This window comes from Pristis pectinata, chromosome 9 (genome assembly GCF_009764475.1).
Source record: "Pristis pectinata isolate sPriPec2 chromosome 9, sPriPec2.1.pri, whole genome shotgun sequence".
NCBI classification, from domain to species: Eukaryota; Metazoa; Chordata; class Chondrichthyes; order Rhinopristiformes; family Pristidae; genus Pristis; species Pristis pectinata.
This window is the reverse complement of record NC_067413.1, coordinates 60,232,749-60,257,001: the sequence shown is the minus strand read 5'-3', so window position 1 is coordinate 60,257,001 and position 24,253 is coordinate 60,232,749. Positions and strand designations below refer to the sequence as shown.

Sequence of the window (24,253 nt, the reverse complement as noted above, 5' to 3'; positions counted from 1 at the left end):
CAACTTTGAAGAAATTTGACATTACCCACCTGAGACTAAGCAACCTAATTGACACTTTCATTCTCCCTATTAATTCCCTCCACCAGTGGTGCTCAGTAACTGAAGCGTGTCAATAAAATAGTTACTCACCTAAGCTGCTCCAAAAGCGCTTCCCAAAGTCGTGATTTTTATCACCGAAAAGGATGAGGGTAGCAGGCGCAAAGACCAGCAATTTCCCCTCCAAGTCGCACACCATCCTGATTTGGAAATATATCACTATTTCCCCGTGGTCGCTTGGGCTAATTCCTATAACGTCCTCCCCCCTAAATTCTGTGGGAGATGCTCAAGAGTGTGGTTCTTCACCACCTTCCCAAGGGCAATTAGGGATGAGCAATGAACACTGGCCTCACCAGCGATAACCAGATCCTGAAAATGAGCAAAACAAGTTAACACAGTACATAAGGGACAAAAAGTCAAAATGTATCAGGAAATTCTTCGGAACTTCATCGTACGTAAAGAACAGTCAGTTTACTAAATAATATTCCGATTGGGAGGCTGTGATGAGTTGCAGCAAATTTTAACGAAGATTGGGTCAACTTCGCCCACAAGTTGCGACACTGGCGAGCGCACGTCCGCCTTTGGTAGGCGCATGCGCAGTGTGTGCAGTAGGCGGGCTCCTGTCCGTCACCGAAACTCGCCGAGTCGATCGTCCTTTTATTTTTGTCTGGCTACCTGCTGGGATAAGCAATAAACCCTTGTAACGAAGAGTTCCTTTTGCAGTCTTAATTAGTGCTGCTGCACTTTCTCCACCCAGTGGCTGTATCAATAACCCTCTGTCCAGACTGAAAGGAGTTGTTTTGGGAGTTGGTAACTTTATCAGGTAAATTGTAAGATCATTTCTGAGGAACAGATTTGCTGTCAGTCTAAAAAAAACAAGCCATGATGTTAAGATTAACGCTTAATGATAAGAGTTGAAACTTTCTGGGCGTTGTCCGGACGGTTCGGACTGCGTTGATGCCAGGGCGAGGAGCAGGGCCTCGGGTGTTGGGTGGCACGGTTCTTGAAGTTTTTGAGAGGTGGGGTGGTGAATGTGGAACAGGCGATCATTGTCGCCACGTAAACGCGGATGAAAAATTTGGTGCGGTTTGCAAGTGCCTTTGTGGTCAGATTCTGAACAATGATATCCCCCAACTAGTTGCTCACATCTGAAACGCGGTTTTGATGTGGACCCGGTGAAAAATCCAGGAAAGGAACGTAAACTTCACAGTAACTTAGCGCCTTCCTCCCCACCCGCCTCAATAAAACAAACCAGGTCGAGAGATATTCAGCCATCGCCAGCGGATGGCACAACGAACACAGGTTTTGGTGGCGTGAGCGGATGGGGTAGGATGTGACTGAAGATGTCCCAAACTATTTCAGACTGCGCTGACTGCAAACATTGTACAGAATTGGGTGAGGGCGGAGGGAAGGATAGACGAGAAAATGTTCCCTGTGATATCCAAGAATTCACATAAACCACTTTGTCTTGTCTCAATGCATCTTTTGTTTATGCGTTTGCCACGTGAAATTGTATTAAATGTAGAGTTTTCATAGAGTATTTTTAGTATTTAAATATTCTTGCCATTAGGATTTTTACAATTACTGTTTTGTACAGCTAATTCGAGGCTGGACTAAATTGCAGTAACATAAGGTAGTGACGGTGAAATTGCGTCTATTTGTGGTTACTTCGTGGTACTGCGTAGCTTTGGATATTTTTGACACCACATTTATTTCTCTCTCCACTTTATTTTAATGTACTACTTGCATTGTTATTGTAGCCTCTAAAGCTGTTTCTTGTGAAGTTTGCCCCTTTTGTTTTCTTGATTTTTTTTCCCCCTTGGTCCTTTTGGCTCCGTTTTCAACAGTGTAGCCTCACAGTATTTTTTTAAGAATGACAAATGTACTGAGGTGAACAAGATTGGATATTGGGAGGGTGCGATATGCTGTCTTGGCTGTGCTGCAGCGAGATAAAAGGGTGAGCTGCTTTTTTTTATTGAACTAGGTTGAACAGCTAATGTCGTGGTCAGGATGTGCCTTTGGGTGTTTAATTATCTGTATTAAGATCTTTTCCCAAGTTTTCATGTTCATATTTCATTTTTATTTTCATATTTCATGTACATTGACGTTTATATAATGGAGATACAAGACAGCAGATGCTGGAATCTGGAGCAACGAGCAATCTGCTGGAGGAACTCAGCGGGTCGAGCAGCATCTGCAGGGGTAAAGGAATTGCCAATGTTTCAGGTTGAGGCCCTGCATCAGGACTGAGAGAGGAGAGGAAAGATAGCTGGGACGAAGAAGAGAGGGGTAGGGGTGAGACTGACCAGTAGATGGTTGGTGAAAGAAGGAAGGGTGCAGGTTGATGGGAAGATGGAGACACCTGGGGGAAGTGGAAGAGGTGGAGTTGGGAGACGGGCAGGTGGATGATAGGTTGAAGTAAACAAAGGAAGAAAAAGCAGATGGAGCCAGGTGGGGGGAGGGGAGATTGAAGGTGGAGACAGCTAGGTGGGTGATAAGTGCAAACACAGAAGCTACCAGTGCTGGAATCTGATAAGTACATAAGGTACATTGATAGGCAAGGAAGGGACAATTCCCTTCATGGGAGCCATTAGGGGTGAGGTCAAGGGCAGATGGAGCCTGTTGGGAAAGGCGATCCAGTGGGTGAAATGTTGGATTGTAGGTGGATGGGACCTGGAGGGGGTCAAAAATTGAATTGGTTTATTATCGTCATCTGTACGGAGAAACAGTGAAAAGCTTTTGTTTGCGTGCCATCCAGACAGATCATTCCATACATCAAGGTAGTTAAAAGAATATAGTGTTACGATAACAGAGAGAGTGCAATGCAGGTAGACAAATAAAGTATAAGGGGCACAGTGAGGTAGATTGGGAGATCAAGAGTTCATCCTTTAGCGTATGAGAGGTCTGTTCAAGATCTGATAACAGTGGATAGAAGCTGTTCTTGAGCCTGGTGGTACGTGCTCTGGAGTTGTTGTATCTTTTAAAATGGGAGGACTGGATTGAAAGGAGGTAAGGGTTACCACAAACTGGAAAATTCAATGTTTTTAATACCACTGAGTTGTTTACCACCCAGGCGGAATATGAGATGTTGTTCCTCTGGTTTGCATTGGGCCTCACCCTGGCAGTGGGGAAGGCCAGGGACAGACAGGGTGGTACGGCAATGAGAAAGGGAGTTGAAATGGCATGCGACCTGGAGCTTGGGATGGCCACTGCAGACAATGCAGATGCACTTCAAATTGGTCCCATAGTATGTGATTGGTTTTACAATGTTGAGGAGGCCACATCAGGAGCACTGAATGCGGTAGATGAGGTTGGAGGAAGTGCACATGAATCTTTGCCTCACTGGAAGGGCTGTTTAGGTCCCTGGATGGTGGTGAGGGAGGAGATGTAGGAATAAGTGTTGCATCTCCTGCGGTTTCAGGGGAAAGTTCCAGAGGTCAGGGAGGGGTAGCTGGGGAGAGATGAGTGGACCCAGGTGTCATGTAGGGAGTAGTCCATATGGAAGGTGGAACAGGGTGGGGAGGAGAAGATGTGGCTTATGGTGGGATCTCATTGCAGCTGGCAGAAATAACACGGGATTTTGTGCTGGATACAGAGGCAAGCAGCTTGAAAGCTGAGGACAAGGGGAACTCCATCTCTGTTCTCTTTGGAGGGAGATGGGGTAAGAGCAGAAGTCTGACAAATGGAGGAAATGTGAGAGGGGGCTCGGTCAACCACAGTAGAAGGGAAGCCACAGTAAAAAGAGACCATTTCAAATATCCAGGAATGGAAGTCCTCATCTTGAAAGCAGGTGCATTGGAGGTGGAGAAACTGGGAGAAAGGGATACTATCCTTACAAGAGGCAGGATGGGAAGAGGTACAGTGTAGATAGCTATGGGAGTCTGTGGACAGTTTGTTTCCTGAGATAGAGACAGAGATCCAGAAAAGGGAGAGGTGTCAGAAATGGTCCAAGTGAGTTTGAGAGTGGGGTGGAAGTTAGTAACAAAGTTGATAACACTGATGAGTTCCGCACGGGTGCAGGAGGCAGCACCATTGCAGTTGTCGATCTAACGGAGAAAGAGTTGCAGAGTAGTACCAGAGAAGGTTTGGAATAAGGATACTCATATTCACATAGCATGTTCCATGTGGCCAATGAACAGACATGTGTAGCTAGGGCCTTATGATGAATCAATAAAAGTGGCTCAAATGTGTAACGTGTGTAGATGGAGGTTCTTTTCATCAATCCATTCCTCTACCCTACTTTTGTTGACAGTAATTTTGATATTCGTTTATTCAGCCCTTGCAAACGGAAATAGTCTTGTGCAGTACATTCAGTAGAAGCCACATACTAACAATTAGGAATCTGGATGTGACCAATTGCATGCTGATGAGTAAATTAATAATACTTGCGCATGTGATTTTAATACTTGTATTCACATAGTATGTGCATGTATTTTTTAGGTAATTGGATATAAAGGTGAGTCTTTTGATCTTTGAGTGCTTGACTTTGGCCACTGAATGGTGGTGGACACTTGATAAGCAAGTTCTAAAAGTGTGAAGTAGTTCTACTTGTGTTAACCAGTATTACAATTTGTGGCTAAAACTGTCTCGTCACTTGTTTCCTCAAAAACTTTTATTGGGTGACACTGGTATTGAGTGATTTTATTGTTCCCTCCTATGACCATCCTGCGTCTTCTATGTCTTCAAAAGTCCATGTGCTTTCCTCAATGAAAGCCAGGTTTTGCCTTTTCTTCCCCTTCAAGTGTCCTTGAGTTATTTTTAAACTTCTGATCAAAGTAATTTAAGAATGAGTTTTTGCCTCATGTCTTGACTTATTTGAGCTAATTGGTTTTATCTGCTAAAAGTACATCTGCCACAGTTAAATTCTTTTTACTGTTTCTGCTGCTTTTATCAACTTTGATACACTAGAGCACTTTTACTTATTGTTGCCTAAGTTTCCATCAAGGAAACCTAACCTCTGCTCTAAAGGACCATTTTGTTGACTTCAGTGTTTGAGTAGTAAAAATTCCTTTGCATCGGTTGTGAAGAGGAACAGGCCAATTCTGCTTTCATTGCGCCACCATATAGTTTGGCCTTTACTGATCTGTATCTGTTGAGATACAGATTTACTTGTCTTGCTCCAAATCACTGGTAGTTTTGCCTGACAAAAATATATGTTTACTGACACTCATAGTTTTTGGAGGGGAGAATTTCACATTTTCACTAATCTCTCCATAGTAACAATTTTTAAATCTGTTTTTCATTCCTGAATAGCTTGCTGATGAACCCAGAACAACTTGTCAGTCACTTCTACATTGTTGATTTATCTGATTATTTGGCAACTCCAGACCAAAGATTTTCAAAACTTTTCCAGAGAGCTTGCTCCATTGGCATTGTTGAAGCTAGTGAAGTGGAATATTAGTTAACATAACAAATTTCCATGTCAACCAGAAACCTTTACTACAGTGTCTAGTATTATAGATGTCATTGTGCAAGTCATTTTGTGATCTCCTGGACCTTGGAAAGTAGAAAAATAAACATCTGTGTTTGGCCAAATACAAGTTTATTCAAAGTGATTAGAAGAAAGAGATGGTTTAGAGTTTGTACTGTATTTTAAAAGAACTTTTGTTATTGGCATCTTGAATTTGTGTTGCTATTTTATGAAGCATGTTGTACATTTATATTCAGACATTAAAGAAATACATTTACAAAACTGGTACTCACTTTAAGAAGGTGCATTCGTTGTGTAATTTATGGGCCAGATTATGCCTGATCTGGCTGGCTCTCTGCACTGGTTTAATGTTCTGGTGGAGGTCTAGCTGCCGCACCTGTCTTGTGAGAGAGTGGCCTGTGAGTGATAACTGGGCATTGGGTGGTGGATCCTAAGGCCCTGCCTATACCACTCTTTTCAGCTTGCTGCCATCAACAGACTTTGAAAGGCTCTGTAAATGAAACTAATATAAAGGCTTGAGAGACAGTGTGCAAGAAATATTCCAGAATGATTTCATGGATAAGGGATTTTAGTTATATGGATAGACTGGAGAAACTGGAGTGGTTGTTCTTGGAACAGAGGATGTTGTGAGGGCCTCACAGGAATACTTAAAGATCATGAAGGGTGTAGACAGAGTAGAGATAGTGAAACTGTTCTGGTGGAGCAGGTCAAGAACTAGGGGACATTGAATGTAGTGATTGTCAAAAAAACCAGAAGTGACATGAGAAATAATTCTTTTTGCATGGTATATAGTTAGAATCTGGATTGCATTGCCAGGAGTAGTAGTGGAGATGAATTCTATGGTAGGATTTGGAAGGAAGCTGAAAGGAATGTTTTTGCAGGGCTGTGGGGAGGGGCTGGGAGAGTGGGACCTGTTGGATTGCTCTGAGGCATGGGCTGAATGACCCTCTGTGATGTGATCAGGGATATATAAACATCTCAAACAGATCTAAGTTTTTAAGAAATTATTAAAAAAATAATTTAACATATTTAAGCATTTAAACTATTTTACATGGTGTTTATTATGAAAGGAAGGAAAAGGCACTTCTTTGCACTTGTTGTCCAATTCTGGTCAGCACCTCCAAACAGGTGAATGGAAGCATGTTACAGGTGTAAAGCTAGGGGGTTGTGTGAGAAGTACATCTGGCACCTTAGTTTGTGATATTTGTGATGGCAGATTGCCTAGCCAGCCACTACCTTATTGCTGGTACAGCCAGACTCTCATCTTGCAGCCCAGCATTGAACTAGAATCTTCTGTCATTTGCTTTGGCAGGTGGCTGTACTGAGATTTTTCAGCACACCTGGAGCACTGAGGAGTGGCAGGCCTCTGGCAGAGTGTTACCCTGGGAAGGAACAAGGCTCTGTTTGGGATTACAGGCTGAGGTTGGCAGAGTAATGGAAGGGTGCTAGTGGTGGAAGTGATTTTTGTGAATGTTGTGTGTATCTAGAACTTTGCATACCACTCTATACAGCAGAAGTATTCTAAGCAAAAAAATTAAAGGAAGACAGAAGCTTGGCTCAGTATTTTTTAAATCTTCAAATTCCTGCTTCTTGCCAGATGAGTGAAAAGGACATCTAGGTGACAATTCTCAGTTGTGTCCTTTGTTTTGGAGGTAACAAGTGTGTACAAGGCCACACTACCCTAATAAATGGATGTGACTGACCAAGGATGTCCATATCAGTCACCTATGAAATGAAAGTTACATCATCAGTGCAGGTGGGTGTTGGTCACGTGAGCTTCCTGTGAACGGATAGTTGCTGAGTATTATTGAATCTGGCTCAAGGTCAACCTTCTGAACATGTTTGGTAGCTCAGTAAGGTTTGCCAATGATGCCAAGTGGTCCACATTGCAGCCACAAACAAGCAGTGAGAAGCAGGAAGGCATCAGATTGAATGATCTGTCCCTATGCTTTCTGGTTGTAGAGTAATTTACTATTGTTGCTGCTCATGTTTAACCAAGTTCTCAACTCCCTTTAACTTTGAAGATTAACTGAAAGAAAGGATAATGACACCAGCAAATTCAAGTGTCACTTATGTGGCTCAAAGATATTTTCCGGACTGAGCATTAGCTGAGAAGCTAGTTTAGGTGTTAGATTGCTATTTTTGCAAATCTGTCATGAAGAACTTGTGATCAGAAGAGCCCCAGTAAAAACAAATCAAGGCAAATAATGTTGGCTGTCTCCACGTATGGTGTTTTTTTTTCCCCATAATTTTTCCTGAACACAATCTGCAGAAAATGGATTCTAACTCGGCCAAGAAAATATAAACACTTCCTGCTGCCGACTTCACTTCCTATTGTTATCATTTGTGATGTTTATGTTGATACTTAATAAAGAAAATCCCTATGGAAATTATTCATAATTTTATTCACCTGTGCAAGTCTTTTGTAACTTGATTGACTAATTTCATTTGGGTATTTTACAAAACATTTTTTCATTCCTGTGCTTCAAGTTACTGGAATTTCTAACATTCAAGATAAATTTAAAATATTGTAGTAACAAATTTACAGTTTGAGTTTGGACTATTTTGTAAATTTTAATGTCATCGTTAACGCTTACTTTGCCTTGGGTATTATTTAATGCCTTGTATTTACTTCAACAGCTTTAAGCACATCTATGCCATCTAGTATGTACGTTTTGCTTAAGGACCAACATGTAATTTTCATTATAAATCAAAAAGGAAAAAAAGTTGCAGATCTTGAAAATTGAAAACAAATAAAATCATTTGGTATTTCAGATCAAAAATCCTTTCTCAAGTAGTGATTCACAGTGCAAGAAGTTTTATTCTGAATTTTAATGAGATTGGCCTATAAGAGCCTGATAACGTTAATATTTTGGGGCTTTAGTGAATCAGAGAGATCTGTAATAGTTTGGGAGCAATATCCATTTCTGTTATGTGGTGCACTACTCCAAAGAGAAATAGTTTTTTTTGTTATAGTAAAATGCTGCTAGGTACTTTAAGTAGTGGTTCTGTTCCTTCTGCTCATATGTCCCATGGGTATTAGGGCAGATCTTCTGAAACATCTGGCTTTTGACTATTTCATAACTTATGGCCACCACATGTGCTGTTTCTTCACCATTTACTGTCCTTGGCTTGGCAAATTACCAGTGATATTTGTTCCTCTCCTTGGAACCTTGCTGTTTCTTTTAGCCTATCCAAAATCCTTTCCATTGCATAATTTCCCCCTGAACTATTAGTGTGTCTGTTTATTTGTTAGTTGCCTTGTATGTACATGCATGCAAATATTTTAAGGAACAAATATGTTGTAGAATTCTGAGTTCTCTGAGTGAGAAAAATGATGTGCAGTTACCTGATGATCTTGTGTTGCTCTTTTTATTCAAAGAGGAAGGAAGACTGAAAGTAAGAAGCCATAAGCCAGTTAGATTAAATGTTAGAAAATATTATTAAAGATATTATGGAAGAAAAAATTAAGGTAATCAAAGTCAACATAGAAAAGTAAATCATGTTTGACCAATTTATTGAAATTAATCAAAGAAGTAACATGCTGTGGATAAAGGGAACTGATTGACGTGCTATACTTAGATTTCTAAAAGGCATTTGATAAGGTGCTTCATCAAAGGTTATTGCAGAAAGTAAAAGCACAAGGTGGAGGAAATAATGTATTGGCATGAATAGAAGATTGACTGGCTAACAGGAGATTGAAAGTAGGCTTAAATGTGTTCATTTCCAGTTGGCAAGATGCAATGAGTGATGTGCCACAGGGATCAGTACTGGGGACTCAACTTTTTACTGATTTATATAAATGACTTGGATGAAAGAACCAAAAGAATGGTCACTATATTTTTGATGACACAAAGAAAATAAGTTGCGAAGAGGATATTTGTTTATTGCCGATGAATTGAATTGAATTGAATAGAAAAGTAGGGAGGTTATGCTTGTTATATTAGGCATTATATAAGACGACATCTGGAGAACTCTGTGCAATGTTGGTCTACTTGCTTACAGAAGGATGTTAACACATTGGAAGTACTTCAGAGAAGGTTTACTAGACTAATAACTGGAATGAGCAGGCCCTCTGATGAAGAAAGATAAGTCAAGCTAGTCTTGTATTTGAAGAATGAGAGATGATTTGATTTAAATTGAGGCATCTTGACAGGGTGAATGTGGTGACAGGGCAGAATCCAGAATAATTGGTCGCTAATTAAAAATGGCTATCCCTTTGGAAAAAAACAAAATTGCAACATCTTAGAGGCTTATGAGTCTTTAGAACTCTTTAAAATATAAAAAAACTTGAAAGCAGAGTCTTTGAATGTTTTAGGATGGGGTATGCAAATTCTTTCTGGGGGTTAGGGTGTGTGAAAGGATGCTGTAGGAATGAGGGATTAGTTATATTCGGGAACCATGATTTTATTTAATGGCAGAGCAGACCTGAATAGTCTACTCCTGCCTTTATTTGTTTGTCATGTGTCACGAACCAGCAACAAAAGAAACACACTGAGCATGATTTAGTGTTAAAAACTATTTTATTAATCACTACTTATGATAATACATAAAATAAAAGTAAAAATGTTAGTATGTTAGAATTCAAAAATGTTAAACCTCGAACGTTAACCCCAAAACTAAACTCTTCGTGTGTGTGTGGGTGTGGCAAAGTCCAAAACTCCCAGTTCCGGAATGGTTCTTAAAGTTCAGTTCCGCAAGCCATAAGGTGAAACATGAGCAAGGGCTTCTTCAACAACCACCGTTGTCTGAAGATAAGATGTAGATGTAGAAAAACATAGAGAGAGTACATACGAAATCCAAATGTTCCACGATGAAACCCAAACGACACTTCAGTGTTTACTCGGTAGTGACTTCCTCACCCCGAAAAGCATCCGAACCGTGGTCGTCCACACACAAATACCTGTTTCCTTCTACAGGTCAGCAACAAAGTGAACTCCACCGGATTACTTCCAACTTCCATACATGGATTTCAGTGGCAAACACAGTTATTGTTTCTCATCCATCGATAGAGAAAACAAGCAGGCTGGTGTCTCTCTCCCTTCTCTCTCTCTCTCCTTCTTCTTCTTCTGACTTCTTCAAGAACGTCATTACGTCCTTTATCTTCTATTGACGTAAGCACGCCCCACACACACATACACACACACTCTCTATCTTAAAGGGACTTTCACTGAGTCCATAACACATGTCCTACTATTCTTCCTGGTACAATGCAATTTGTAACAAAAACTGAAATAGCTGGAAGCACACTTGATAAATCCTGTAATCTGCTCGGAACTAAATAATGAGAAACTGAGTTCAATACAACAGTAGACTATGCATTTGGAGTGGTGACTCAAGGGTGAGTATGAGAAGTCAGAATCTAACTAGTCTGTATGTATGTGAATCTGTAGCATTGAGATTAATTTTTGGCATCGGTTTATAAAGTAGACAAGTAAAGCATGCAATGGTAATGGATTGAAGTATGTACTTGTCAAACATTTCATGGGGAAATAATTAAACTACAAAGGAGCTCGAGTCCAATAAAATCCATTGTTCATGGGTTTTAGACTCCAGTCTTTCATCTCTTCCCCAATTCCTAGATTGAGCAGAGATCCCATTCCTTGCTCGTACTTCACTAAGCCAGAGGCCTCCCACAATTTAACAGTCTGAGTGCCCTGATTCATGTTAATGTGGCCTAGATTGTAGGTAGCAGAAGCTGTGTGATGATGCAAAGGCTAGGTGATTCTGAGCTCCATGAGAACTTGGTGCAACAGTCAAGAACTGCCATCTGAGAAAAACAGAAGATGGACAATCCACTGATCTGCTGTAACTGACAGCAGCGGGTTTTGAATGGGTTCGCTCTGTCCTCTAAATCAAGTTCAATGAATAGATGAGAGGGAGAAGAGCCAAGGTGAATTGTTGTTTCTGCACACCACTGATTCAGAACTGTTGAAAGTTCATGATAATCATAATCGTTTAATGAAACTGATTAATGTTCATTAGTTTAACTCACTTAATCTATGTACAGCCTACTCTAATTCTATTATTGCCAGGTATTATTCTAGTGAATTTGCACCTGAGAGAGAGCCCAAAATTTCACTATCCTCAACATTCGTAACCAATAAACTTGTCTACCACTTGCCTACACATAAGGGGAGATTTTCAGTGGCCAATTCACCTACCTATTGCTTTCCTTTCCTACAGTTATATTTTTGAATTAATCCATTTTCTTTTCTCTCCATGATGTTTTCTCTCCATAACCCATGATGCAAGGGGTTACTTATTTATTAGGATACAGTAGGAAGCCGTATTTCCTGTTGTGTCCATGCCAACTCCCAATGGAGCAATCCCATCAGTTCTATACGCTCCCTCCCATCTTATTTTTGCTGTAAGCCTGCAACATATTCTCTCTCACATGCACATCAACACCCCTTTGATTCTTTTTGCCACTTGAGGATAATTTGCATTAGCCAGTTAACCCACCAGCGCATCTTTGGGATGTGGGAGAGAACCAGAGCACCTGGTGGAAGCCCACATGTTCACAAGGGGTATGTGCAAACTCCCTGTAGGTGGTCTCTGAGGTCAGGATTGATTCCAGGTTCCTGGAGTTGTTCTCTGTAGGTGGTCTCTGAGGTCAGGATTGATTCCAGGTTCCTGGAGTATATAGTCATTTTTGTGACTGTAATCACAACATGTTATTCCTCCTCCTCCTCCTCAATCTCTCCACCCATTTAGTGACTGCTCTGTTCTCTATGGTGTAACTCCATGGTCTTTCCTCTTTCGCTGTTTCTTTTTGTTCTCCTTTTAGTTGTCCAAAACGAATACTAATACGCTATGTTGAAATCCTACCCATTGGGATAGTGGGCCCAGCACTTTGGGACAATAGAGAGAAAGTAACTTAGCTCATAAAATGAAGAAATAGAATCGGTTGGTTATATCTAAGAAATGACAAGGAAATCGTCTGTAGGTCCTCCAAATGGTAGTGGGAAAAATAAGGAAAATTTGAAGGGTAATACAATAATCACTGGGGAACTTCAATCTACATAAACACTAATCAAACCAAATTAACAGAAGTAGTGTGGAGGACAAATTTATGAAGTGCATTTGGTTATCTAGATCAATATGTTAAGGATCCAATGAAGGACAGATTATTTTGGATCGTATTGCACAATGTAATATGGATTCATTAGGAGTCTTGTTGTTTGGGGGATATTTGAGGAAAAGTGATCATAATATGACAGAATTTTATTAATACTGAAAATCCAAAACTAGGGTCTTAAATCTAAACATACAAACTATGATATTTGAGGTGTGTTAGCAATGGTAGAGTGGGAATCTACATTAAAAAGAATAACAATAGGAAAGCAATGATAAACATTTAAGGAATTAATACGTAGTTTACAATAAATATGTGTAACTTTTTTTTAAGGAACAGATAACTGAAATGGAGAAGTGGTCTCATTGTGGCTAACAAGGAAATTTTAAGATAGTTTCAGATCAAAGGAAAAAGGCTTGTCATGTTTCCAAAAAGAGCAATAAGTCTAAGAATTTGGAAAATTTTAAAATTCAACAAAGGAAGACCAAGACATTGATAAGAGAGCATAGTCATAAGGCACAGAAACAGACCCTTCAGCCCAATGACTCCATGCTGACCACCAAGCACCCATCCACGTTAATCTTATTTTATTCTCACCAATTCCCTCCCCCAAGATTGCACCATTTACCAGTGTGGGTGTGGGTGTGGCCGATTAACCTGGCAACCCACATGTCTTTGAAATGTTGAAGGAAACCAGAGCACCCAGAGGAAATCCATGCAATCACTGAGAGAATGTACGAACTCCACACCGACAGGGATTGAAACCAGGTCACTTGAACTGTGAGGCAGATTTGAGAAATGTAAAAACCAACTTGTCATAAAAACCAACTGGGGAAAAAGAAAGACAAAATCTGATGGAAACAGTGGATAACAACAGATATAGTGAGAATGAGGTGGTGAAATAAATTAACATCAATTTCAATAATCTTATTTGGGAAGACGAGATGACTTGCAAACCAAGATGTTGAAAGAGGTGGCCTTGGGGAGTGGATCTACTGATTGTCATCTTCCAAAATTCCATAAATTATAGGATGGTTTCCACAGATTGGAAGATAGTAAATGTAATCCCACTATTTAAGAATGGATAGAAAGAGAAAGCTGCAAACTTTGGACCAGTTAGTCCGATGTCATTGTCAAATACTGGAATCGATTATTGAGTGAGTGTCAACAGAGGACATGGATAACAGTAGGATTGTGCAGAGTCATCATGGATTTATTAAAGGAAATAATGTTTGACAGATGTTAGTTTCTTGAGGTTATAACGATCAGGGTAAGAGGGAATCTGTGGATAAGGTGCCACATTATAAGAACTTGTGGTTATGCTGCATCATATTATTTCCTTTATTAATAATGTGTAATCACACGCTCTTCATTTACTTCTGTGATGCAACCAGCTATCTGACCAAACAAAATGATTGATCAATTGTCCAGTGTTAAATTGTGGGTGAGCCAAAGCTTCCTTTTATTAATGTTGGCAGGATAGGGCTGTCATCTTTGGCTTCTGAGTTCCAAAGTCCATCACACTGGGATGATCAGTTAAACATAATGGTGTACCCATCTTTGTTCATATCTACCTCCACCCTTCCTCAAGACCCCTACAATTTAAAAGTTCAATTATGTGGGGGTTATCTGATTAATATTTTGCGGGTTTGATAGGCAACATTATTCATTTTTAATTTAAATATTCATAATAAGCAAAAAGGCATAGTAAAATTGATGTGTTCTTTGAGGTGCTTCTGTTCTTTTCTAGGAAACTAATTGGGAAGGAAATTTATTTGGTGTGGAAAGATGCATTCATTCATTTGGTACTGATTTAAAGGTAAAACATTAAGTTAGTATGATCTTGCAGGTATGTGATTTCACATGGAAAACAAAGAACTGTAATAGTTTTCCACTGTCACTGTAGAACCAAGCAGTGCCACTGCTGCTTTTATTTTGCTGAAGTGGCATGGCACTATATGTTGGCAAGTGTGTAGTAATTTGAGACGGAGAGTTCAGATCCTGATGTTATCATGTGATACATTTTGTCACACTGGAATGTGATGACTAAGATATAGTAATGTTATCTGATCACCTCTTGTGTAAATTAGCATCATCCTATTGTAACATTGATTGTTTTGTAAACAAAACAGAAGTTCCATCTGTATAAAGAGAAAGCACTCTGGGTGTGAGAAATGTAGACAAAAATACAGCTTTGGTGTCAATCTGCTTGTTAGTTAAGCATAATACAATGATATAAAATTATACAATGAATTATGTAAAAAAAACTCAATTGTGATAGGTGACAGAAAGTAATGCTGGCTATCCAGAAATAGTTTATCATGTAATTTAAATACTATTATTTGTGGAAAGAACAATACTGGTCCCCACAGCCTTTAACAAGTTCCAGTGTCAGATTTGAAGTGTGTCAAAATCTGATGTATCCAGTTTATTGTTTTTTAAAAAAGTGTACTGATATACACAGTAGGTGACTCAAATGAGTTGAAACTAGTTGATTCCTGTGCTTGTGAGGAGGATGAAGGTAATTAAGGGTCACTCGCAAAATATCTATGAATATCTTGTTGTTCTAAAGATATACAGAGTAGGTTATGCTCTGGGTCATCATTCAACAGTACTTATAGCAGAAATAAAACACTTTTGGTCTCCATTTGAATATGTATTGATTTTTTTTAAACTTGGAATTCAGCAATTTTTAGAAGCAGTATTGATTGCCTATCATTGTGATGAGAATTAAATGTATAATGTGAGACAGGAATTATAAACAGCCTGAAACTAGGTAGTGATGGCGGGATCCTGAAGGAAATTGAATGTACATGGGAACTTGTTAAGCTTGCTTGATAGGAATGGTCATTGTATGGCAGATGTGATGAGAATGGCACTCAAGATTGAATGTTTCCTGGTCTTGTTGAATGATTGCAAGAGCTAATTTATTCTGAGGCATTCAACTTCCACAGGCTACTGTGAGTCTGTTTTTCTAATTTTGATGTGCATCCAGATGTTAATGAAGAGGATTTTACAGAGTCAGCTGGTCTGGTGTGCCTTAGTTTTTTGGAGATCTTGTGCCTGGGCCATTGCTCAGTGGTATGTCCTGGATTTATCCTTTAAAGTACTTTGCAGTATTGATTTCATATTACTTGGTGGCATCCTAGGTAACATAATTGCTAAGGTCTTGTATTTCTGCTGAAATGAGATTTCTTGATTTCTTTCTACTTACAGATTTACTATATTGTCATGCTCTGGTTATCACACAAGGATTAAATTTGATTGTTGGATGTTCCTGAGGGCTGCACATAAATTTACAAGTTGGCTGATATTCACACTTGAGGATTGTGTAAGATGATGAATTTTGGGAAGTTAAATCAGGGCAGGATATATACAGTAAATGGTAGGGCATTAATGAATAGAAGGACTTTGGAGCTCAAGTCCATAGTTCCCTGAATGTGACAAAACGGGTAGATAGAGCAGTGAAGGTGGCATATAGTATGCTTCCCTTCATAGGTCAGGGCATTGAATATAACAGTTGGGACATCAGGTTGTAATTTTGTACAACATTGCCTAGACCACACTGCACTATAGGAGGGATGTGGTTGCGCTGGAGAGAGTGCAGAGGAGATTCATCAGGATGTTGGAATGGAGGATTTTAATTGTGGGGGGAAATTGGATAGGCTGGGACTATTGTCCCTGGAGCGAAGGAGACTGAGGGGTGGCCTGATGAATGTATATAAAATTATAACATGTACATATAAGGTAGATGGTTAGAATATTTTATCCATGGTAGGTTTATCAAAAATAAGAGGGCATAGGCTTAAGGTGAAAGGAAGAGTTTCAAAAGGGAGTTAGAACCATAGAACACTACAGAACAGAAAACAGGCCATTCGGCCCTTCTAGTCTGTGCTGAAACTTTATTCCGCTAGTCCCATTGACCTGCACCCTGTCCTTAACCCTCCAGACCTCTCCCATTAAGACTTAAGAGTGAGCCCACATTTACCATGTCAGATGGCAGCTCATTCCACACTCCCACCACTCTCTGAGTGAAGAAGTTCCCCCTAAATCTTTGCCCTTTCACCCTAAAGCCATGTCCTCTCGTACTTATCTCTCCTAATCTAGGTGGAAAGAACCTACTCGCATTTACTCGCACATACCCCTCATAATTTTGTAAACCTCTTATCAAATCTCCCCTCATTTTTCTGTGCTCCAAGGAATAAAGTCCTAACCTGTTCAATCTTTCCCTGTAACTCAACTCTTGAAGACCCAGCAACATTCTAATAAATCTTCTCTGCACTCTTTCAATCTTACTGATATCCTTCCTATAGTTAGGTGACCAGAACTGCACACAATACTCCAAATTTGGCCTCACCAATGTCTTATACAACCTCACCATAATATTCCAACTCCTATGCTCAATACTTTGATTACAGTTGAATGTTTGATAGAGTTGAAGGGCAAAGTTTTTTTTATCATACTGGTTGATATCTGGAACTTGATGCCAGGGGAGCTGGTGGAATCATTTGCAATTACTATGTTTAAGAGGCATTTAGATAGACACTTGGAAAGGCTAGGTATAGAAGGGTACGGACCTAATGTGAGAAATGGTGTCAGTGTAGATGGGCAAAGAGATTTGCATGGATGTTGTGGGCTGAAGAGCCTCTTTCTGTGCTGTACAATTCTATGATAACTTTGAAGAGGAGAGGGATATTGAGAAGGATACCCAGGCACGGTAGTGTGGTGGTTAGTGTAACGCTATTACAGCACCAGCGACCCAGGTTCAATTCCGGCCACTGTCTGTAAGGAGTTTGTACCTTCTCCCTGTGTCTGCGTGGGTCTCCTCCGGGTGCTCCGGTTTCCTCCCACATTCCAAAGACATATGGGTTAGGAAGTTGTGGGCGTGCTATGTTGGTGCCGGAAGCATGGCGACACTTGTGGGCTGCCCCCAGAACACTCTACACAAAGATGCATTTCAGTGTGTGTTTCGATGTACATGTGACTAATAAAGATATCTTATATTGGAGATAAGGTGGTATTTTATAAGATCTTTTTTAAGCTGCCATTGTACCATCTATCGGCTTCTTTCACCATGCATAGCCTTGTAGCTTTATATCTCTGTAATTTTGACTGGGCATAAAATCATCATGATACTTACATCTTGCCTGGATTTGTATAGCAGTAATACTACATCAGAAGCTCAATATCATCCAGATAAAGCAGAGATTTAATTAATACTTCCATTGATATTCACTTGTACTGTAGCTGAAATATGACTTGTCTATAAGAGCTATAGGTTGAAACTCTCTAGTCTGGCTTTCTGTGGTCTGGCATGTTTTGAATCTGTAGTACAGATCTATGCTAATTAGTTCTAACCAAGATCTAAAATTAACTAAGATCTGTACTAATATGTAGCTAATTAACCTATCAATGCAATTTTTGTGATCTCAGTTGACAGCGTTTCTGACTTGCAGAAACTTTTGGTTGTGGACAGTTCTTGGAACCCTTGCATAACCTGGGGAGTGTTGATACTTAAAAAGAACAGTCCTCCTGATTAGCTGATGATGATCAGGGGGCATTCTCTTTGGTCCGGCACCCATCACATCTTGGGGTGCCGGACTAGAGAGTTTCACCTGTATTACATGTTCTCCCTAGCAAATCACACAGGAGGAACAACTCTTGTGGAACACCACCTTCCAAGTTCCTTTCCAAGTCGCAATTATTTTAACTTGAAGTTATACCACTATCCATTCACTGTTATGGACCAGAATCTTTGAACTGTCTATATAATACAATATGAGAGAGTATCATCACCATAAGAACTGCAAGGATTCTGCGGAAGGTCCTTTTGGGGTGAACAAGAATGAGTAATCTTCTTTGCCTAGATCCAAGGTTGGATTTTTTTTTAAAGTTCATGCAGTAACAATTGTTGAGATTTTATAGATCATGAACTTGTTTCAGCACCAGATAAGCTGAACCTAAAGAGGGGGTTTTATTCTACAAATTCATGGACTTGTTTGTTGATGACATTGACATGTGTCTGGTGACACAAATTTCTCCCTCACTGTTTGATGTACAAATGATTGAAAACAAACAGTGCAGTGATGGTCTCCCCACCTCCTTACCCACTCCCAAAAAACATGATTGTACAGCAAACAGTCTATATGCAGTCATAACATATTACTGGTTATTGGCCAGAATTTGCTAATAGAAAGAGAATCATTGTGGAGGTTTTCTTTTAAAGAAACAGATGTTTTAGATTCATGGGACACTTTTTATGCTTCTAATTATTTCTATCACTTTCTTGAAGGTTTTTTTTTATGAGGATGGTTGTATCTCAGTTGGATTTGGGATTGAGGATGACTTGTTTCCATTCCATTTCTGTAGGTTCTGAAGTGACTGACGAGTCCATTATAGAGGCAGATATGATAGAGACATTTAAGAGGCTCCTAGACATATGAATATGCAGAGAATGAAGGGATATAGATCATGTGCAGGCAGAAGGGATTCATTTAATTAGCCATTATTAGCTGAATTAGTTTGGCATAATATTGTGGGAGGAAGAGCCTGTTCCTATTCTGTCCTGTATCCCCTGCATTAAGGATCTAATTTCACTGTCAGCTCCTTTGGTTAGGCCACATTATTCACATGCCAGCCACTAGACTCCAAATATGGACACTCTGTTCTGAGCTCTATCACAGTAAATGATTACAGGTGGACAAAGGAAAAAGAAGCTACTTTAAAAAAAAATGCAGCAGGCCTACTGACTCCCGAGTGTCCCTGTCCCACCACTGTGGGTGGGTAGTTTATTAGTTGATGTCTGCTTCTGCTGTTTATATTGGGCTTCTTTATGCTCCTGACATATAGACTCTGAGGCTCTTGGTGCCATTTTGAATGCTCCTTGTCTCCATCACAAGCAGTTTGTGGGACAGGAACACTCTTGGAGTCAGTTAGACTGCTGCGTTTTTTAAAAGGAATTTGCTTATGTAGTCCACGTCTCAGGAGCATACAAGTCTGAACTCGATCTGTCTAGAGGCACACTGGACGTGATTTGCACCACAGCAATTCCAAGAGTTGCTGTGATGGACTTGATCTTCAAATATCCTTTTCCTCAGATGGTCAGAAATTGTGCAGGAGCACTAAAGGTCTTTGTTAATCTTATCAGCTACATCTACCTTCATTAAAAGGTAGTTCCACGGATATAGGAAATGGTCCATTACATTATCCAGAGTCTCTTTGTGGATCTTTATTGTGGATGATGTGCTTCATTCAGTCAGAGATCCATAGCCTCATCATACACATCTGGGAAGAGCTGAATATTTCTGGATCTCAGAGTTGTTACAGTTGGGACCATCTTCAAGAAGGGTGATATCCAACAGAGGAGACCCTCTGCTGTCTATTGACAGGGAAAGCCATCATCAGGGTCCTCCACACTCACGTTGCTGAAGAGCTGCTGCTTGAATCAAAGTATGAACTCTATCTTTCTAGAGGCACACTGGACATGATTTGTACCACAGCAATTCCAAGAGAAATTAGAGGAGCAGCACCAACTACTACATGACTCATTTTTGACATTGATAAAGTCTTTGACTCTCAGTCAGGAGTTTTGTGGAGCACTGTTCTCGTATTTGGCTGCTGGTGGAAATTCATTTCCTTAATGTTTGCTGCATGATGACGTGCAAGCCATGATGCTAACCAACTGGTTCAAAATACAGCCATTTTAATGCAGATAGGTGTCAAGTAAGGATGTCATTCTTCTGACACTTTTTCAATCTTTGTTGTCATGTTACACCTTACCTTCAATAAGCTTCCAGGTAGAGTGGAATTGATTTTTGGGACAAATGGGAGTTTGAACTCCAGGTCATAGTCAACTCATTCACTGAAGCATAAGCAAGAATGGTCCTTTCTGAAAAAGAAAGGATCCCAATTATTTCTAATATAAATTATCATTGCTGTTACTAACCCAATGTAACTGCACTGTGTAATGAATTGATCTGTAAGATTGGTATGCAAGACAAGTTTTTCACTGTACCTCAGTACAAGTGACAATAATATACCAATACCAAAATATGCTCCAGATTTTAATCTAGTGGTTAAAAAGAGTATTGAAGGACTTCACAAAGACTTCGTAATGATGAATTCAGTTCCCATTAGGTTGATGGCGATTATCGTGTTATATGCAGTTGTTTATCTTTTAGTAAATAAAGCTTAAACTATTTCAGTATTATGCCACATATTATAATGTGCACTGCAGGTTTACAGATGGCAGATTGTGTGAGTAAGGTGGAACTAAGCATCTCCTGTGAAAATCTACTGGATAAAGATGTTTTCTCTAAATCTGATCCACTCTGTGCACTCCTTCTAAATACTGGTGGAAATCAGTGGGTTGAGGTAAGGAATATCCTTGTGTATTTTTCACAATGTACGTGAACACTATAGAAAACTTCTAGCATCTATCCTGATTAAAATGTATTTATGTGGATTGCTAACTATGCAAAAGTGATGTAGCCTTAGTTTTTAGCCTGCTACCTATTCAATTGGCCGTACTATGCAAGATGGCGCGTTTATGTATTTGTGTCTACATTTTAAGATTTGATTTTTTGCTTCAGGTTGGAAATGAGAACGTATTAAAATATGCAGATTGGAAACTATTGCCACACCTTGAGCTTCAGTAGTTTTACTTCCTGCTTACCCCAGTGTCCATTAATATTGTTACGAAAGCTGCACTCTTGGGCTTTGACTGAGATGAAATTGCCCAAAAGATCATGCTAATAATGTCTTGCTCCTGATCTGGTCTGAGATTTGACACATCTAGTGACTGTTGCTTGGATGTTTTTTTACAGAAGTTATAGCTAGTTTAGAATTTATGTTGTTGTTTATTTTCTCTTCCCTGTTAGACTTCAGACCTTTTATTCTGATTGTGCTGAAGAAGTAATGATCAAATATTTCATTGCACTGGAAGTTCATTGATCTTTGTCTTTCCTAGATTGGTCGTACAGAAATGGTTAAGAATTGCCTTGATCCAAAATTTTCTAAGAAATTTCTGATAGATTATTATTTTGAGCAAGTCCAGAAGCTAAAATTTGGAGTCTATGATATTGATAATGAAACTTTTGATCTGGGTGATGATGACTTCCTAGGGGAATTTGAATGCACTCTGGGCCAGGTAAGTACAATTATTTCATTCATTTGTTCCTTGAACTACTCAGTAACCAAGTGGATTAAATTATGTTAAATTCTGATGAGTCTTGGATCTGAAACGTAAATATCACTTCTCCTCCTCAGATGCTGCCTGACCCGTTGAGTGTTTCCAGCATTTTCTTTTCCTATTATTTCAGGTTTACAGCATCTGAAGCTTTTTTTAAAATTTTCATTGGTATTAAAGTAAGCTGTTTGATTTGTGTTTGGCACCAATCAATGAAGGATGTTTCATATTATGGTACTTGTGTACCACAAGAATTTTCATGAATATACTTTTAAACCTTCTTAATGAAGTTTCAGGATATGTTAATTTTTACTATAAATTCCTTCTCTGCCCACAGAAGGTGGAATATCTTCAAAGTGGTATTCATGTAGCTATAAAAAAAAATTCTTATTGTCCTAGAATATTAATGGTATCATGTTAGAACCTCAAAGAAATTGGCAAGAAAATGGGTCAGTAGCATGGACATTGGATGCCCAATACACTGGCACAGAATATGTGAAGTTTATGGAGGAATGATTATGGAGTATGTGGTAATCATAATCCATGCTCTTCTAGGAATACTGATCTACTTTTGTCATCTTCAAGGTCAATGACAACACACGTTTGAAATTTATATATCAAGAAACTCATTCCCAGTTGGTAGCATTAAACATTCAGTATTGGTGCATTGTACTCTGCCTCTGAAATTCAGTTCCAATATCAGAGGCAATGTGTTGAAACTAATCCATAAGAGCATTTAGAGTTCCTGTCTTGGCTGAATTTCAAGTAAATGCATGTGCTTGCATGAGGAAAATCCACTTTTGAGAAAAATTGGATCACTTTTAAGTTAGTTGATTTGCTTGGATTCTATATTTTTGTCAATGAATTGATACAAATTTGAATTCTTTTGACAGATTGTCTCCAGCAAGAAATTGACCAGACCCCTTGTGCTGCACAATGGGAAAGCGGCAGGAAAAGGAACAATCACGGTACAAACCCAAACCTTGCTAAAGATTAGTGATCAAATGAACACAAATTAATGATTCTCTGTTTTACTGCTGGTATTCTTTATTCAAACTGGCTTTAACAACAAGATAGATTGTGAGATCAAGAGTCCATCTTGTCCTCACAATTTACCTCGTTGTGACCTTGCACCTTACTGTCTACCTGCACTGCACTTTCTCTGTACTGTAACACTTTATTCTGTACTCTTATTGTTTTTACCTTGTACTACCTCAATACACTGTTGTAATGAATTGATCTGTATGGACGATATGCAAGACAAGTTTTTCACTGTACCTCAGTATGTGTGACAATAATAAGCCAATTTAATGCTGGTTCCTTGGAAAATTTCAGGGTCAGGTTGGTTATCATATTTGAGAAGATGTCCACATTGTTTCAGGCCATTTGGGTGCCTCTGCCAGTTGTTAAAGGGTTAGTTATGTGTGAAGTGTGCAATTGATTTTGTTTACTAACGTTAATCATGTCTTAAAGGCAATCACCCAGCACATAAAACGTAATTTAAGTGAGGAGGGCTCAAAGATTTTGAATAGTGTTGCATTAACAATATTTTAAGAAAACTATTTATCTATGAGGAAGAGTAGAATGCTCTGTATAAGGATCCAGTGTCATTGATTATATGACAATCAGACCTATTTGTCTTTTAAGCCTGCTTTAAGATCTCACTATACGTCAACTCCAGAATAAATAGAGGAAATAGCATTGGCCACTGTACCTGGCCTTTGGATTTTGTAAAGTAAAAACAGCAACACCCTAAAACATGAGGCTCTATGGAGCACCCATAAATTTGGCAGTTCACAGAAATTCATCCCCCATCTTGCATCAAACTGTAATCTTCACTAATAAGTTCATAGCATACACAATCTCCACGCAGATTGTTGTCAAACCCAGCGTTGCCCCAACACTTTTAATCTTTTACATTGAAATGTTGCATATTTCCTGCTGATCTGTTGCTAATCTATTGGACAGATTAAAAACTAACTTCAGTCATCGAATTATAACATGCATGTAATGCTTGTGTGTGTGGGTGCTTTTGGAAGCTGAGCTCTCAAGTTATTGTCTACGTTCATTGAAGCACTTAAGAGAAGATGGGCCATATGCTTAACATTCTCAAAACTACTAAACCCCACCAGCCTGTTCCGGGCAATAAAGGTCCAAAACCCTTAAATATGAAGTACTTTCCATATCTTGAGAGCCATGTCGCAATGAAGGCAGGCATCCATGATTAAGTTCACCACCATCTATTCCGAGGCCATAACATGAGAATACTTGGTGGATAGGAAAAGATTTAAGGATGTTCTTAAAGCCTCTGTGAAAGAGAGTAACATCCCCTGTTGACTCATGGGAATCTGTAGCCCATGACTACTAACAGTGGAGGAGTACTTGGAGTGTTGTTGAGAACTTTGTATCCATTCATTGGAATTGGCCATTGAAGACAGCCAAAGGAGTGCACCGGCTTCCAAGCTGCCCACCTGTTTGACCTGTGGCAGTATCTGTTGGATTTACATTAGCTTCATCAATC

The 24,253-nt window shown here is 39.4% G+C and overlaps 1 protein-coding gene across 2 annotated transcripts in view; it reads left to right on the top strand.

The window, feature by feature from the left end:
* The first annotated feature begins 635 nt into the window (after window positions 1-635).
* The window catches only part of LOC127574685 (copine-3-like), a 52,955-nt gene continuing 29,337 nt past the window's right edge, over window positions 636-24,253 (top strand). Inside the window, exons 1-4 of one of the 2 annotated variants that reach the window (XM_052023948.1) lie at window positions 636-859; window positions 20,782-20,918; window positions 21,514-21,693; window positions 22,626-22,700. In XM_052023948.1, coding sequence (XP_051879908.1) covers window positions 20,790-20,918; window positions 21,514-21,693; window positions 22,626-22,700 — 384 coding nt within the window. In that variant the 5' untranslated portion in view covers window positions 636-859; window positions 20,782-20,789. Of the gene's footprint in view, window positions 860-2,177; window positions 2,239-20,781; window positions 20,919-21,513; window positions 21,694-22,625; window positions 22,701-24,253 lie in introns of those variants that run through there. The other variant, XM_052023949.1, reaches the window with a different exon arrangement.